Source organism: Maylandia zebra, linkage group LG22, assembly GCF_041146795.1.
Source record: "Maylandia zebra isolate NMK-2024a linkage group LG22, Mzebra_GT3a, whole genome shotgun sequence".
NCBI lineage: Eukaryota > Metazoa > Chordata > Actinopteri > Cichliformes > Cichlidae > Maylandia > Maylandia zebra.
This window is the reverse complement of record NC_135187.1, coordinates 5427379-5445294: the sequence shown is the minus strand read 5'-3', so window position 1 is coordinate 5445294 and position 17916 is coordinate 5427379. Positions and strand designations below refer to the sequence as shown.

The 17916-nt window shown below is 37.6% G+C and overlaps 1 protein-coding gene and 1 long non-coding RNA gene across 3 annotated transcripts in view; one reads left to right on the top strand and one right to left on the bottom strand.

The window, feature by feature from the left end:
* LOC143414652 (uncharacterized) overlaps nt 1-1888 on the bottom strand; it is a 43619-nt gene extending 41731 nt beyond the window's left edge. For both annotated transcript variants that reach the window (XR_013095309.1, XR_013095308.1), the window contains exon 1: nt 1740-1888. This is a non-coding gene — a long non-coding RNA (uncharacterized LOC143414652). The remainder of the gene's footprint in view (nt 1-1739) is intronic.
* Nucleotides 1889-8180: 6292 nt separating this feature from the next.
* Nucleotides 8181-16189, top strand: LOC101464610 (major histocompatibility complex class I-related protein 1-like). The gene is made up of 7 exons (XM_014407258.2): nt 8181-8258; nt 11009-11278; nt 11894-12166; nt 13014-13334; nt 14486-14569; nt 14753-14770; nt 14898-16189. The coding sequence occupies exons 1-7, from the start codon at nt 8207-8209 to the stop codon at nt 14963-14965; spliced, it is 1086 nt and encodes a 361-aa protein (XP_014262744.1). The 5' UTR covers nt 8181-8206; the 3' UTR covers nt 14966-16189.
* Nucleotides 16190-17916: the final 1727 nt, after the last annotated feature.

Here is a 17916-nt window from a genome sequence, read left to right as displayed (position 1 = left end):
GGATCATCAGGGGGTCCTTTTGTCCCTCTTTGGGGGGATACTCCCACTGGGTTTAAATCTGGGACTCTCCGCCATTTGACCTTAGAACTGAAGAAGCTTCTAGGATGAGAGGTGAAACGTCTTCAAGCAGCTTAAAGAAGTCCAGACGCTTTTCTTTGCAAGCTCCTTTGACTACGATGACCTGGATGACTGAGAACCTCCACAGACAAATATGGCATATACATTTTTTTTATACAAGTCCCACAATCATATACATCATCTGCATCAATGTGGAAATCTTTTTAACCCTTTGGGTTGTTTTTTGGTTCTGGGATCCTCATGTTAGGACTAGAGATGGCACGATACCACTTTTTTATGTCCGATACAGATATTATAAATTTGAATATCGGCAGATACCGATATGAATCCAATATAGTGTGTTTTATAATCAATAAAACTGTTTTTTAAATATCTTGCTGCATTTTGTATGGGTCCAAACTCAAGTTTACAAAAAACACTAATGCTATTCTGTTATACCTGTAAGCAAAAAATACACTGCACCCAAAATATTCCATAGTTCAGCAAAACTGATGAATCTAATAAACTTAAACCTACTCCATCCTCCCTATTCTGGTATTTAAAAGAGTAAGCAACCTAACTAATAGGGTTACAAACTCCCAGCAAAAAATAAATAAAAAAAGGGAACCACCCCCCACCTCATGATGCTTAATCAACGTAATCAACTTTAATTTGATGCAGTGTGAAAAAAAATGCACAGAAATCAATTATTTTTCTACAATATTTGAATAGATTCAACATCTTTCTTCAACAGAATTGCAGAATGCACAGATGGTACCGTCCCAAAGGAAAAAGCCAGACATTTTAAAAGAGAATAAGAAAGAAAAGTATATCTTTGTGCCCCCCTTTTCCCTGTTCATGCCCTATCGGCCCCCTGGTTAAACTTTGCTAGATCCGCCCCTGCACAGTTACCAGCCGTCAGCTACGTAGAAAAAGATCCTGGTGTAGAAAGTAATATTAAATAAATTCTAACAACAAATTATCAAGCTTAAACATGCTGCTGTTGTTCAGCCGCTTGTTTCCTCTTTCTGGCACAAACAAACAAGAGAGATGGACTCCCGACAGAAAAGCCGATCAGCTGATCATTAATCAGTTTCATGATTTAAGTAGCAGCAGGAGAGGGAGGGGGAGAGAAGAGGCAGTCGCTCCATATATCGTTTGTTAAGCTTAACGCTGGAATGCTTTACAAACATTCAGAGATGAACTTACACACTTGCTTTACTTCTCTCTGGGATCACTTTCTTGGAGATGAAATGCCGGTTTGGTGGCGAGGCTCCAAATGCTCAACCAGACCGTGACAGGTCTCGCACGCCACAGCCGCTCTATCACTTGATGCATACTGCTCCGACGTGCTACGGTTATGAGCCGAGTTACGCCAGGTCGCAAGTTTTGTGAGGTGCTTTTTTGATATTTAATGGATCGGATTACATTTTTTATTTCTCTCCGATATCCGATCTAGTAATTGAGGTCAGTATCGGACCGTCCATCTCTAGTTAGGACCTATGTAACATCGTGCAGACTCTTGGATGTTAGAAGACAACTGATACTGCTCATGAATAAGACTAAAGGTAGGAAGGTGTCCTTTATAACTAAACCTTAAGTTTTATATCATAGTTTATAATATAGCACGTGTATTTCAGTAATAGCTTCTTTATTTCAGTATAGTGGTGTGCGACTCTTACCAGTTTGTCCTTGAAAAATCCACACGAGTCCAGATTTCCGAGGACATGGCACGTGGAGTCTGATACTCTTATAAGTTATCCAAGTCATCCAATTCTTTTGTAAAGGAAAAACAAACATTCATGTCTCCGGTAAGTTATCTCAGGGACAACTGTTTAATTCATAGCAGCTTCTGCAGTAACCATGGTAACCACGGACACTGAGCGGATGGTCCGATGCAGGTCAGACTTTGGGAAGTTATCCCTCAAGTTTCTTTAAAAAAAAAAAAGGCTCCTCAGCTGTGCGGCTGTTTGTCAGAATATGTTTTATATGAGCAGCGTGTGATGCTCACTTCACTGAATGAAGAGCAAACAGTTAGTTGCATTGTTACGAGAACGTGCGCGTATTAATTTCATGATTTATTAAATGTATAAATGTTAATATAGCTACATGCAAAGAAATCAAACGGTGTCCATAAATTATGTTTAATTTTTACATTTTTTGAGTTAATCTGAAATCATACAGTTAATCTGTATGATTTCAGATTAACTCAAATAGATTTTTACAATTTTGTTAGATTTCAGTTATACACTCAGACAGATTGCAGTCAGTGGAATTTAAAAGAGTTAAAATGATATTTTGTATCAGCAAAACAATACATTTATTTGATTTATTTTTAGTCTAGCACTGAAATTTAGAATTCAGCAATACACAGAGCTCAGCTTTATTTGGAAGGTTATTACATTTGCAGTGGATTTAAGAATTTGGGATCCCAGGTGGTTGATATTGTACAACAACAAAAACACGTGTAAATCACGCAAAAGGAAAGCAACACTGCCCACTCCTGGTTAAATTAAAGTTATACACAATGACTATTTTTGGGTCAGAGAGAGAGGGCGCGATTGTGACGTGTACACCATAACATTTGATTTCTTTTTTTTTTATTATGTTTTTATTTTTGTTATATGCTATGTTTATATTTCCAAGAAGTCTAGATCCCTAAATACACTAAATTGCATTTTCTGCCATCTGATTGGCTGATTACATATTTGTGTTAATAAGCAGTTGAACAGGTGTACCTATTAAACTGGCCAGAGAGTATAGGCCTTGAATTTGGTTATGAATCTTTCAGTCCATTTTTTTCTTTCTTTCTGCTATTCCTCTGCTGAGAGAAGCTGTAGAAGTGGAGGGTTTTATTATCATTCAAATGTCTCAGTGAATACAGAAGAAAAAAATGACCACGAAGCAAGAAAGCAAGAGACTAATCAAAAAGGTATTGGGTGAAGCACGTGCTTATTATGCCAACCCTTTTAACAAAAGATAATTTAGCAAGCAGCTCATTTACATATACATATTTTTTCTTAATAAATAAATAAATTTAGGTAAGTATTGATATGTGCTGGCTGCACAATGATAACCTCCAATTATTAAATCAATAGTATTAATACCAACATTGGCATTGGTCAGTAATAGCGTGGTTAAATCAATTCTCAGTCAATTTTCTCTTCTACGTTCAGAAGACTGTTTCAGTTTCATCAAAGATGTGTCTGATATGTCTGTGAAAGCAGCTTAACCATAACTGCTTTGCTGTGTTTTGTTGTTGTGTCATCACGTGACTCAGCCATGCTGCACAAACACAGGGGAGGCTCAAAACACTGAATGTGATGGGAGAGAGAAAGCGGAGCATACCGTGGGTTTTTGCAGTGACCTGTGGGGGCTTTACAGAAAGGCAAGCAGAGCTGCTCCCCTCCCCCAGTGGCTATTATCAATATATATCATATATTCAGTACATTATGCATTCAGTACATAGATTTGCCTATGTAATTTATATATCTGTGTATCTGTGTCAGCACTTGATGAGACTGGCCCTATATTTCTCAGATCAGTGTGTTGTTCATTCAAAGATGTTCTTCTGCTTGGTTGTAATGGGTGATTGTTTGAGTTATTGTTGCCTTCCTGTTAGCTCAAAGTAGTTTGGCTATCAAGAAGATTCTGTAAGTTACCGAGTGATGAATGCATCAATTAACGATAACATATATGTAAGTTGCGAGAAGTAGATTTTTTTTCAGAGCTCTAACAGAATTACAAATGTTTAAACTAAGTAATTTTTTTTCTGCTTTTTAATCTAAATTAAGCCACATATTTACTTCAATAATGTGACAATGATTAGTAACATTTTATAAAAGATTAATAAAAAACAATAATGGAGGTAACTGTGACAGCAATGGAAGGGGACCAGAACTCAAAACAGAGTGGATTAAAAACCTTATGAAGAACGATCCTCGGCACCTGGAGTGGATATCAGTTGTAAGATGTGCTGAGATCTCATCTGTCTCTCTTTTTCAGGTGTTCATATTTTGCAAAGAATGAATAGCTGTGAATGGGGTGTTGAGACTGGAGAGATAAATGGCTTCAATCAGTATGGGCATGATGTAGAAAGTCTTCTATCATTTGACCTGCAAACAGTGACGTGGATCGCCACATCACCACAGGCTGTCACCACCAAACTGCGATGGGAAGCTGAAAAAGCTCAGTTCGAATATGTCTGTGTGTTTCACTTTTCCGGTGCAAATGAGAACATCATCATCAAATTGGACAAAACACTAAACTGCAGTGGTTGTAACACTACAGTTTAGTGTTTTGAAGACAATAACTATGCACTCTAGCTTTTAGAGCAAATCCTGTCACTTTGCCTTTTAATCAATGTATTAATCAATGTACAGTTTAGCCTGGGTTAAAACTGGGATTAAGTGATTGTGTGAGCTATGAGCACTCCTCTTTCAACCCAAAATATTAGCACAAAAGAGTAAACCCTCTCTCAATACTGATTACTGTAAGCATTATGTGTTCTTGCACCCTCAAGTATGGCACACCATACATACTTAAGAAGTAGTTTCTCATTGTTGTAATTACTGAAACTTACTTAGCAGTTGCTATTGTTTTATTCTGTGTTTGTTGCCAATGTGTGTCTGCTCTTGTGGTATATGACGACCAAGCACTCTTTGATATCAAGTCGTCCCACAAAACTTGGATAAAGCATAATGTGGGTGATCAAACCTCAACCCCTTTACTGGTGTTTAAACCAGCACACTTGTTCACTTGCCTGCTGTCATCTAATCTTTCAGATGAAGGGGGAGATGTGTAGGTCTTCTGCTGAGAGCTAAATCTTACCTGAGATGTGGCTGTTGGTTTAATTCTTTCTGCTATTCAGGTGGATTTTTTTTCCCAACTCAACGATCACTGGGGCTTCAGTGGATCCATCTTGCCTTTCCTGCTCATCTGGGTTTACCTAACTTGCTGGTGGTTAAAACATGTTTAAAACCAGAGATTAGAAAAATGTATAAATCAAGAATTAGAAGAGCAATAATAATAATAATAAGACTAAAACTCTTGGTTGTTTTGCGTGGATTATCTTCATGAAATTTAATTTAAAGTACTTACTCATCTAAGATGGACTTTTTTTGTTTTGTTTTTATGTTTGTTTGTTTTGTTTTACTCTTTTGCTTCAAGGCCTGTAAATGAGCTGCTTCCTAAATTATCTTTTGTTAAAAGGGTTGGCATAACACACATTTGCTTCAGCCAATACCTTTTTGATTAGCTTTATCTCGCGCTTTCTTGCTTTGTGCTAGATCTATATTCTGTATTCATTAAGATATTGGAATGCTTATCAAATGTATAAATAAAAAAAAGTAAATAGAACAGACCAGGTGTTGCAATGTGAGTTATGGGAACATTTGCCCATGCTTCATTAATTCTTCAATAAGCCAGGGCCAAGCCAGCTCCGATCAGCAAGAACCCTGTTATCATGGTTCCGAATAGGTAGATATCTTCAGCAGTCAGGCTCACCCGAGCCCAGACGTCTCGTTGAGAAGGGCTTTCAATTGCATTCAGGTGATCAAATCCATAATTCCTCTTTTAGGTTTTAGAGAACAGACTGTGAGAGAGTGTTCCAGGGAAAAGTAAGTAAAAACACAAGACAAGGACATAAGAAGCTAAGCAGGGAAGATAAGGGCAGGAGAGGAGAAAAGTGTGACCGCCTTCGCTGAGAGCCAAAAGAGTTCTGCCCAACTGTTAAGCTCAACTGTGTGGACTTGATTGGTCGGGTTGCTGTTGCTGTTCAAAATGCAGCAACTTGCCTTTTGTTGGGCAAGAAAGAGTGTTAAACCTACACTGGCCTCCAGTCCATTTCAGGATCTGACCTGCAGTTTGTGCATTGTGCTAGCTCTTCCTTTTCCTTTGAAGTGTTCTCACCCAAGGATCGATGGATTATAGGGTTTCTTTAATGGTGTAAGAGTTTTACATGAAAAAAAAAAATTCTGAGGTCATGTGTGATATGGTGACCATTGTCAAATTTACCGAGGCAAATCTAATCATATAATTGAAGTGATCATTCTCAGCACAGGAAATGACATTGGTTTTCTAGCTTATTTTTTTTAATCTAAACTGCCTAATGTGGTTGCAGACACTGAAAATCTGAAGCAACAGTATGAGACTATAAGACAATAGTCTGGCTCCTTTGGATGTGGATGAGTAGCAGCTCTACTCTGAGCCCCTTCCCGATGGCCGAACACATCACCCTATCTCTAAGGGTGAGGACAGCCACCCTTCGCCAATTGTTTTCGGGGTCTCATTCTTTCATGAGGGTAGGTGAGGGTAGGGACATAGATCAACTGGTAAATTGAGAGCTTTGCTTTTATGCTCAGCTCTCTCTTCATCACAACTGACTGGTACACTGTCCACATCGCTACAGTCTGTTTGTTGATGTCCCGCTCCCCTGTCCCAAGATACCTAACCATTTAAGTAGATCAATGCTTATATTGTAGTTTTTAGACTTAAAAAATATGCCCCACTTAAAAACGAAGTGCTGACTGAAGTGAGGGGGGGGACATAAATCATGTCATTAAACATGATTTATTGCAGAAAACTACTGAAGTAAAAATGAACACAGGGAAGCGCTTATCTTCAGAGTCTTCCGGCCAAAACAACAAACAAAACACCCCCTTTAACTAAAAATCAAACCAAGAACTCTCTAGCCGAAAACAAAACACAGTGGCTGAGCTCCCTGTCGAGCCAAAAACAGGAGAACCCCTACCTGCTTCCACTGTGATGAACTAATTACCACTGTAAAGGCACACCTTTGCTCACAATAAAAGAAAGAAAGCCAAAGTTACACAGAGTTTAAATTCACACACACTAAAGTTTGCTGCCCAAAGCACTGTAGCTCACAGCTCTGGCAAAATGGGGGAAGTGGCAGGGGCGTGGCAGTTTAGGATGGCAGACTATATGCCGTGGCTGACAAGCTGCAACACACCTCAGCTGTGGCTCATGAGGCAGACCTGTAACACAGGAAAGGAGAAAAAAACTCTCTCACAGAGGGAGAGCCACTAAAGGTCAGCGACCGTAACAACATAACAGAAATGCCTTTTTAATTTAAAAAAATGTAATGATTAATAATTAATAATAATTGCTCTAATATGCTGAAGTTAAACACACCTCATATACCGGGAATGTAAACTAGACTTGCACCAGGAAACAAACCTTAACAATGGATTTAGCCCAACTTTGCTGTCACATTGCTTCTGCAGGTAAGATCATGATCCACAATCATTTTACTGGAGCAAATTATTTTTTAGTAAAGTATGCTAACTTTGACATGTATATAGGGATCTGATTCTGACTTTTAGAGCTCTTCATGGACACGCACCAGCTTACGCCACTGAACTTCTACAGCACTATGTCCCTAGCAGGTCCTCGAGGTCATGTGATCAGGGCCTACTTGTCATACAGCATACAAGGCTGGGAACTAAGGGACACAGATCTTTTTCCACTGTGGCCCCCAGACTGTGGAACTCTCTCCCACTGAGGTTAAGATCTGTGGGCTCAGTAGTCTCTTTCAAGAAACAACTAAAAACACATCTTTTTAGAATTACATTTCGTTAACTTTTTGTCTTTTTTTGTTTTATATCTTGTTATCTCTTTTTGAAGCACTTTGTGATCTTTTGTCTAGAAAGATGTATATAAAAAATATGTTACTTATGTTATCCCCATGAAACAATGGCAGTCTTAAATGGCATAAGCTGTAAGGAACTTGATAGATGTATTAATATTATTAGGAGAAAATCTTGGATCATTTTCTGATGGATGCATGCATCAGAAGATGCATCTTTATTTTCCAGGAAACGGGCAGGAACAGGTAACATATAGATAAATGCTTATATTGTTTTTTGGGACACAAAAGAAATGCCTTTTCAATAATAATAATAATAATAATAATAATAATAATAATAATAATAATAATAATAATAATAATAATAATAATAATAATATCAATTAAACCCTTGTTCAAGTATGCTGAGTGTCAGCTGAGGTTAAGCACACCTCATATACTGATAGTGTGAACTAAACTTGCACCGGGAAACAAACCTTAACAAACCTGTAAAACCACACAACTCTTCTCTCAGGTCTTCACTTCAACTCCATCTTTCTAAATATGACGATGAAGCTAATGCTGCTGCTCCTTAGCTGTCACATTGCTTCTGCAGGTAAGATCATGAACCAAAATCCTTTTACTGGAGCAAATTATTTTTTAGTAAAGTATGCTAACTTTGACATGTATATAGGGATTTAGCACAACTTAAAAAAAAACAAACAAAAAAACTCACTTGCACTCCGACATCAGAGCTAGTCAAACAGTTGTATAAATGATATTTATTCTGCACTCCTTGAAGGTTTAAATCACAATATCTACTGATGTAGCAAACATCCCAGCTACAATACATACATGCTGGGACTCACTCTGAACTTGTTACATTCGAGTTTGTGTGTCAGGTTCTTTGTGTTACAGTCAAAGAATTTGGCACATTGTATTGGACATAGGCAGGTATTGGCAAGCAGGCAAGTGAAGCACTTCATGCTTCAGTGGGTGAAAGCAGGAACAGATGCAACAATAGATAAGCGTTTAAACTAAGTACTGCCAGCCCTGAAGATTTTTTCAAATGTTAGAACAACAATAGTTAACATTAAAGATAAAGAAAAGATACCTTATTTTTATTGCGTCTTTTCTGCCATGGCGTCTTTTCTTAGTGCAACTAAGAAATGCATTCAAACATTCAAGCTCTAACAGAAATATAATCTGACCTCGAGCAGTGGTTTTACTTTTGCTTTATTTTATTGGGAGAGCCAAAACATTTTAGCTCTGATTTTCTGAAATAATTAGGATTAAAAAATTGGATAACACAAATGCATGTTTTATCAGCCAGTGATTAACAATTGAATTTGATTTGCACTACAACTCTTCTGCACTGTCCATTAGTGATGTAGTAGAAAAGGGTTGGTATGTAGTATAAAAAACATATATTTTAAACATGGTTTATTTACACTGCTAGACTCCTACACTCCCACAAGATTTAGGCAGAATGCTTTTAATACACGTGAAATAGTTTCCTGATACATATTTCTGTTAAACAGATGATTCTTCATCATTTGCAGTTTAGCAAATCCAAAGACTCTGTCTCAAAAGTGTTTAGCAGAAGCTTTAGTGAAAATGTTAAAGAATATAGCAACAAAGTTTTTTAAATGATGTAAAGTGCACTGTAAAAGCTAAGTAGTTCTCAGAACTAAAAAGAAATATGCAAACCTGTTGCTTCTAAAAAACTAAGTAAAGCTTACTTAAGTAGTAAAGGTTGTGTTCGGTAATAGTCTGAATAGCCCAGAGGAAGAAGCTGTTTGTGAGTCTGGGGGTGTGGGACAGGTGGTGGGCAGGGTGCAAGGGGGTCACCTGTGATGGTCCTGGTTTTAATGAGACAGGAGAATCGGGCGATGGTCACCAGGGGTGGCTCTTTAAGTTAGGAAAAAGGAAGCAAAGATGAACCTGGAATTTCCCCTAAACAGCCCTGGCATCTGGTTATCATGTCCATCAGCATTAAAGGGAAAAGCAAGAAAAAATACAAAGTAACTCTTGGCTATGATAATTCCTAATCTCTGCAGCTGCCACAGAACACCAAAGTACAAATATGCACACAAATATGTAATTCATGCTAACAGGAGGATGAAAAAATATTATCATGCTGTTACATTATTAATTTTTATAAAATTGATATTAAAAGAATAGAAATAAAGAAAAAGAAATAAAGAAAAAGAAATATGCAAACTCATTGCCTCTAAAAAAACTCATTATGAGTATATAAATTTGGAACTATTGGAACTAAGGAACTATTTTTAGTAGAACTTTATTTTTAATAGAATATTTATTCTACGTTTGTCATGTTCCTGGGTATGTTGACCCAGCGTTTTAGGTTTAGTTTACAGTATTTGGATGCTGTTTATGTTTAAGTTCATTAGATTAGCGAAGTTCATTTGGTTATTAGACTCCTTGTGTTTTCTTCCCCTGTATTTAAGTTTCCCCTCACCCTTTGTGTTTTATGCTGCGTGTCTTATGTTATCAAGTTTGTTTTGTCATGTCTGCGTCTCATGTTTCCTGTTTTATTTTGAAGGAGTCGTGTGTTCTTTGCTCATTGTATTTAGTTTCACTTCCCCTGTCCTGTCATTACCCTCATGTCAGTCAGCTGTTCCCCCATGTGTTCCCACGTCCCCTAATCACCTCCTGTGTAGTCCTCTGTTTTCAGTGTGTCATTGTCAGATCGTCTGCTTGGTTTCTAGGCCAAGAGTTCATGTCAAGTTTTCTTATGTCAGGTCCATGTTCCTGTTGTCACTTTTTATTTAATTTAGCTCACCCAGTTTAGTTTATTGTTAGCCTTGCCTTTTGCCTTTTGTGTGCAGTTCATTTGCCAGCCTCAATAAACGGCTCGTGTTTAGTTATTCAAGTCACGTTTTGTTTCATCTGCATTTGGGTCCACCTTTGACTCTACACACAGTCAGCCCCACTGATTGTGACAAAGTTGAATTATTTATTTATTTATTTATTTATTTATTTATTTATTTATTTATGCGTGTGTTTCTGTCTGTCAGGATTTTTTTTCCTGAAATTATTAATTACACTGCCACCATGTGGATCAGATAAAACACCCACAGTTAGGGGGAAAAAATGTGAATAGGTCCAGGATTATGAACAGCTGGTGAAATTGCATTTCATCTTTTGATCTTAAATATTTATTAGGATCTCAAAAAATTCTATCTAACAATGTTTATAACCAGCGTTCTGCAGCATATAACGCATGCAGCTTACATTTAAAAAAGTTCAAGCTGAATCACAATGAATGACTCATATTTCTAATAATGTCTATATTGTTTTTCTTATTTAATGTATCACGTTATCAATGTTTGTTTCCCACAGTGAAACACTCACTGGTGTATTTTATTACTGAATCCTCTGAAGTCCGAAACATCCCAGAGTTTATGGCAGTTGCAGAGGTTAAACGCACTGAGTTTGGTTACTGTGACAGCAGCAAAAAGATATTGGAAACAAGACAAGACTGGGTCCAAAAAACATTATATAATGACAAGGCTCAGTTGGATTCGTACAATGAACTTTGCTTTGCGATACTGCCATACGTCTTCAGAAAGTGGATTTCAAAGTGGCAGCAGCTGGCCAGCCAAAGTGAAGGTGTAGTATTTTCTCTTATACTTTATGTCACATCATGTTGTTAGTCTCTAGATTTTAAATTGTAATTTTGTGCATCTTGATTGTGACCAGAAATTTTACTAATGTGAACATGCTTCAAACTGCATGACAAAAGAATATCTTGTTGCATTCACAATCATCCAGGTAAGTAAATCTCCAAAAGTTGATTCTGTTCATCTGGACCATTTATAAGAAAAGGGAAACCTGCAGCTGAGACTGAAGAAGTCACTTGGATGAGTGACGAAACGTTTCTCCCACTGAAAATGCTACGTTCAGATGAACAGAATCAACTTTTGGAGACAAAAGAATACATGTACACATTGTTCTAAATAGTTGCCTTACATTAATTGCATTAATTATTAGTGCCTTCAAAGTGCCTGTAATTATTTTTCTGGTTCTTACGGATACCCTAGATGGTTGAATTGTTTTTTTTCCTCTTGTCCTTCATCTTTTTCTTTTACTCATGAATTGCGCCTGTTTTCCAATATAATGTTGTCAGATCAGTTAAATCACAGGAAGAACACAACAAAGATAGAATAGCAGTGCCTCACAGTATTAATATTATTCATTTTAATTAATTTCTAATTCACTTTTCAGCTGTCAACACTTTACAGATGATAGAAGGCTGTGAATGGGATGAAAACACTGGAGAGGTGAATGGTGTGATACAGTATGGTTATAATGCAGAGAACCTTCTTGAATTTGATCTTAAAACAATGAAATGGATTGCACTGAAACCAGAAGCTGACATTATCGAACAGGACTGGAATGCTAATGGAAACTCAGCAGAAACAATCTTCCTCACTCAGACTTGTCCTGATTGGCTGAAGAAATATTTGAAAAATGGGAACAGCACCCTGCTGAGAAAAGGTAGAATCACATGAGTGTGTAAACTACATCCTTTATCTTTCTATTAATGATCTTTAAAAAAAAAAAAACGGCAACGTGTGTTAACGTGTTGTTTTATGCAGATCAAAATGAAAATTAGTGGTGAAAACTGGGAAGTAAATGACACACAAGGAAAATAAATTATCAAAATAAATCCGCCGATTCATTTTCTGCCTCTTATTCTGGTCCAGATTATGGGGGCAGCAGTCTAAACCAGGGAGTAGCAGGTCTACTCTGACCCCATACTTACTAAACTCCTCCCCCCTTAGGTACAATTTTCCACCATTTGTAGCCACTATAACACTCTTTCAGTCACTACCTTGAGTTCATGTATACCCTTAATATACACACATACCTTCATTTACATGTATGCATGTACACACATATGTGTGCAAACAAATAAAACAAAATCTAAATAACATGAAATAGTCCCTCAGTCATCAGTGTCAAGGCTAATGGACCCAGACACAGACTTGGAAAATTTCACTTTAGTGTGTTTATTTACAGTGGTCCAAACTAAATACAAAAAGTATTATTGGAATTGAGGGGATCAAGGGAGGAAGGGTTTCCAGGCATCCAATATGTACAGATCTCACACTCACAGTTAGGCAGGTACCTGTGCACAGAAAACAGAGGGACAAAAAGTGAAACTTTTGCTCAAATTGCTTGTTCCATTTTAAATTATTACTTTTTTATTACTATTACAGTCTTTCTTGATTAACATTTTTCATCAAACAAGTGTACTACATTTACTTCTTCTTTGATGTATACTGCTTTGCTTCTTTCACCGATTCTCACACCTTCTCTTTCCCACATTCCCTCTCTCCAGTTCTTCCTTCTATTTTTCTCCTCTGGAAGACTCCCTCCTCTCCAGTCAGCTGCCACGCTACAGGTTTCTACCCTCAAAGGGCCTTGATGTTCTGGAGGAAAGATGGAGTGGAGATCCATGAAGGTGTGGATCCTGGAGAGATCCTGCCCAACAATGATGGGACCTTCCAGATGAGTGTTGGCCTGAATGTTTCATCAGTCACACCTGAGGAGTGGAAAAGATATGAGTGTGTGTTTCAGTTTTCTAACGCTGAGGACAGCATCATTACCAACCTGAATAAAACCGTCAACTGGCGAAAAAACAAAATTAGACATGATCAAAGTAAGACAAACAGATTTGAGTTATTTTGTTTGCTGTTATTGTGGATCATGTTTAATGTTACGCTTAAATGTTTTATCGGATCCCAAGAAGAGTTGCTGTTACTATGGGAATTACTGATGGAGATCCTAAAAAAAAAAAAAATTTCCAGCACTTCAACAAAACTGAAATTAATATTCTCAAGAAAACCATCAAGCTGAAATTAGTTTAGTACTTCTATGTTTCAAATTCAGCATCTGCAGTCTATGAAAGCCTTGGTTGTTTATTTGTGGCCCATTTAGGAGCATTTTGTTTGGTGAAAAACAGCTCATGTAAATGGGTTAAAAATTCAGTGACATGAATTATGGTGTGTCTGTTAAGCACTGTATATTGCTGCATTTGTGGTTACATCAGTCGAGTTGACATAGATATCATACCATATTTAAATCCAACATGTGACATATGTTATCAAAAAAGTATTCACACTAAAGAATGCATGGGATCATCATCATCATCATGAGTGGGATTTTAAATATAGAGATTATGGGAGAAAGCTGGCTGATATAACAGAGAGAATGTAGGTACTTTGTGTAAAATGAACAGGTGCCAGGTTTATTCAAACTGTTCTATCATGGTGCATTTGGGAAGAGAAACTGAGTAATCTAGAAAGAAGAGCATGTGAAGAGTGTTCTGGAGCTGAACAGTATCAGACAGGATCATGAGTTTGAAGCTGGAACTCAAAGAGGTAATGCTCAATGTTGTCAGTGTGTACGGCCCACAGATTTGGATATTAGTTAGAAGAAAAAAAAGGAATTCTAGAGAAAGTTGGTTCAAGACGGTGCAGAGTGTGAAGCTGTGATGCAAGGAGCAGATGTAGTAAAACACTTGGGGTCAATGATTTCAAAGCAAAGGCCAGTGCAGCAGTGAGACCTGCTACAATGTTTGGTTTGGAGACGATAGCAGAGGAGGATGTTAGGTACAGGCTGAGAAGGAGGCAGATGATCCGCTGTGGTGACCTCGAAAGGGAACAATTTAAATTAGATTTCTTTCATCAGGTTGAGTGTGTGGCTTCATGATCAAACAAATTGTCAAAAAAAATATTTTCAATAATTGGATGCAGTTTTATTCCATCTTATTTATCAGTACATTTTATCTTGTTTGTTGTCACTGAGCAGAAATCCTCATCATTGCTGCAGCGGTTGTTCTTGTTGTCATCATTGTTGCTGTCACTGTAATTGCCATTCACAAAATGAAAGAAGGTAAGAGATTTAAAGTTTATTTACCAGTCAGTAGAGACATAAATGCTTAATTTCATTATCTCTGCAATATAATAGTCTACATGTTAAACATTGTTACTTCTGATTTTTGTAAGAGAAGGTTTGATTGTTAGGCATTTAAAACTGTCCAAAATGAATTTTATTGATTTATTTAATTTATTTTAGGCAGATGCCCTTCCTCTTGTAAGTACACTATCCCCCTCTAATCTGGTATTCTCACCCTGGATTTAAATTATTTGATTAATATTGTGCTAATTTTATTTATTGTTAACTTTATTGTTATTATTATTTGGACTTTTGGATGTAACAGCTCCTCACAACACGATAGAACTCTCCGAAAGACCACACAGACAGACAGAGGAGTCTACACAGTGTTGACACCTGCAGTTAACACTGAACAAACAAGAACTGAGAAGATTTTCTATTTCAGTTTTGTTTTATGTAAACATGACTTTTTACACAAAATCTTTTTTTCCTTTGTTATTGTTTTAAATTCAAGTTAACTTGTAATAACTCAGGTAAAATGCATTTTAATATTTTATCATATCATATTTCCTATAGCACTGCTATAGCTATTAATGATATAATGTATATATAATTTGTATGGTGTATTTATCCTGATGATCAGGTGGTGGGGGATAATGCTGGACAGACGTGTTCCTTGGTGGGGGTGTCGTTGATTGAGAAAAAACGAGTAGACACACGTTTGTTCACACCGTTTTTTAAGAATCTTTTTTTATTTTGTAGGTTATTTTGAATGTGTTAAAATAACATTCGGTAAAATAATGTAAAGAAGAATGAGATTCCTCAGCCCTGATGCAGTCAGAAATTAAGCAAAGGGCCTGAAATCCAGCCTTTGGGGGTATATGTAGAGTTATATGTAAGTGTTTTTGCTGATAGTTATTTCTGCTCTAATCACATCAGAAACGTAATCAAAATATAATCAAGAATTAATAAAGTCGAACAAGAAAATTATCACTACAATGAAATAATTCTAATAACCTTTCAACCCAGACTTTCTCTGTGTGTGTACTGCACAATGTCACATCTGCACTCTTTCTGTGCAGATGTCACCTTAAACGCTGTATGTGAGTGTAAAGAATAGAATGATGGAGGAAAACAATGTATTTTTGTTTAAAATAAGAAATCCTGTTGAAATAATGCTAAATCGAGTGAATTATGCTAAGTATGTGTCAATTGTAAGGAAATAGCTTTTACTAAAGGGGTGAGGGGGAAAGAGAACAACGAGGTCAGCTCAAATCGGATTTTTTCATGTGTTAAGTATTATAGCAAATAAGAGCTTAAGAATTTAGATGTCTACACAGTGTTTTGTTAGAAATGGTGACAGTGTAGAAGTTTCAAAGTAAAGGGACACTAAGTACTATGATAAGGTGGGTCATCGGTACCATGTGAGACATAAACATCGTCAGGTATCTCAGCCACGGTTGCTCTCATGGTCACTAAAACAACAAGTTATTGGGTGAAGGATGAAAGAATAGAGAAAAACATCTAGTACACGTGTAACAGAGTAGCAGCTGTACCTCTAAGCTTGAGTACTCACTTCTGGGAAGTTAGCTGTATCTGTGGTTTTCTGAACAGAAGAGATCCATGATACTTTTTAATTATTCAATGCTTTAATAAATAATAATCTTTAAAAAAGTGTCTCGACTGGTGATTCCTCAAAGTTGGTAAAGAAAAATTACCAGGTTGGTACGAGGGAAACTTCTTTTGCAGTTCATCTGAAAAGATGCACTTACGCTTTGGGATCGTTTAAACATCATTAGGCACGTTGCTGTCTGTCCCGTCTGTGAGCGCAGAACAACTCGCAAAGCAGCAGTTCAGGGATGATGTCACACACATGGGTCCTCTGTCGGAATATAGGAAATCACTGACATTTTTATCAATCTTGAAAATCCCCCTGGACGCCCTGGACAGAACGTGAAAAATGAAAAGAAGACAGTTGGTCACCCTAGGTAATGGCATATTAAAGATATTTTTAAACAGGCGGGAACAGAGCAATGTGACAAAGATGTGTTAAAGATGCTTGTGAAGACCTCTCTACTTCCATGGTGCAGTCTTGCTGTACTCATCCCAGTACACCATCAGGATGAGGTGCTTTCCATAAGCTGACCCTACAGAGTGTTTATTGTACTTTAGCAGTCTGCAGGACAAGTACCAGATTGTTGCTGGGTGCCCAGTCTCTAAATCCCCCACCTCATGGTGGCCAAAGAAATGGTTGTGATTTTCAGACAATTCATGATGGTGCTTTGGTTCGTGATGTGCCACATTCCTTATAGGTGCATGGCAAGGTCGCCCACTGGTTAGCCAACATAAACGAATGTAAATCAATTAGCCGCAACCAACCAACCACATGACGTCATGTTCCGTATTAACAGAAGATGCCACTAAACATGTTGGTAAAACTTGAAGCACTTAAATCCAGCTTACAGACAGAGGTACATCTATGCCAGTTTTTGAGACCAGGGCTCCACGATGTAAATCAGCCTTGTTATGTGCAGCAGTTCATGTCCTTGTAAGCTGCTTGGCTGTTAGACTCTGATGGTCTATCACAGCTGAATGAAATCGAAGCTATGCCAGAAATTAAGGCAGAATAGAGACTTAGACTTAGAGCTTTTTATTGTCATTGTGCAGTTTCTTGCACAGCGAAATTGGGTAGCTGAACCACAAAGGTGCTAAAGTAAGAAGAAGAGAAACCAATATACAACGAAGGCGGAAAATAAATAAATAATTAAATAAATAAATAGAATAAAATAAAAAACAGTGTATATGTATACATATGTGAGTGGAACTATATACATGGTGTATGTGTAGGAAACATTGAAACAGACTGGGACCAAAATAATTGCACATGAGCCAAAAATATTGCACAGAACATGGAAAGACTGAGATGTTGCACATAGATGATCAACAGCAGTGTCAGGGTGGATGTGTTGGGGAAGTCTTTACACACTCTTAGTTTGCATTAAGAGTTCTGACAGCCCTCGGGAAGAAGCTGTTCTTTAGTCTGTTGGTTTTGCACCTGATGGATCTGAGCCTTTTTCCAGAGGGCAGGATGTTGAAGAGGTGGTGGTTAGGATGGAGGTGGTCCTTTATAATTGCCCTGGCTCTGGAGAGACATCTTGAGCTGGCAATTAAGTCCAGGGAGGGGAGTGGACAGCCAGTCACCTTCTCTGCAGTTCTGATGACCCTCTGTAGTCTCTTCTTGTCAGCTGTTGTGCAACCAGCGTACCACACAGGGATGGCGTGCACCAGCACACTCTTGATAGTGGCACGGTAGAAGGACACTAGGAGTTCAGTCTGCAGCCTGT

Excerpts from the sequence above, each read along its gene's own strand:
- LOC101464610 (XM_014407258.2), top strand. The coding sequence starts at position 8,207 with ATGACGATGAAGCTAATGCTGCTGCTCCTTAGCTGTCACATTGCTTCT. Across the intron at positions 8,259-11,008 it reads CTGTCACATTGCTTCTGCAG|TGAAACACTCACTGGTGTAT; the intron begins GTAAGATCATGA and ends TGTTTCCCACAG. Across the intron at positions 13,335-14,485 it reads CAAAATTAGACATGATCAAA|AAATCCTCATCATTGCTGCA; the intron begins GTAAGACAAACA and ends GTCACTGAGCAG.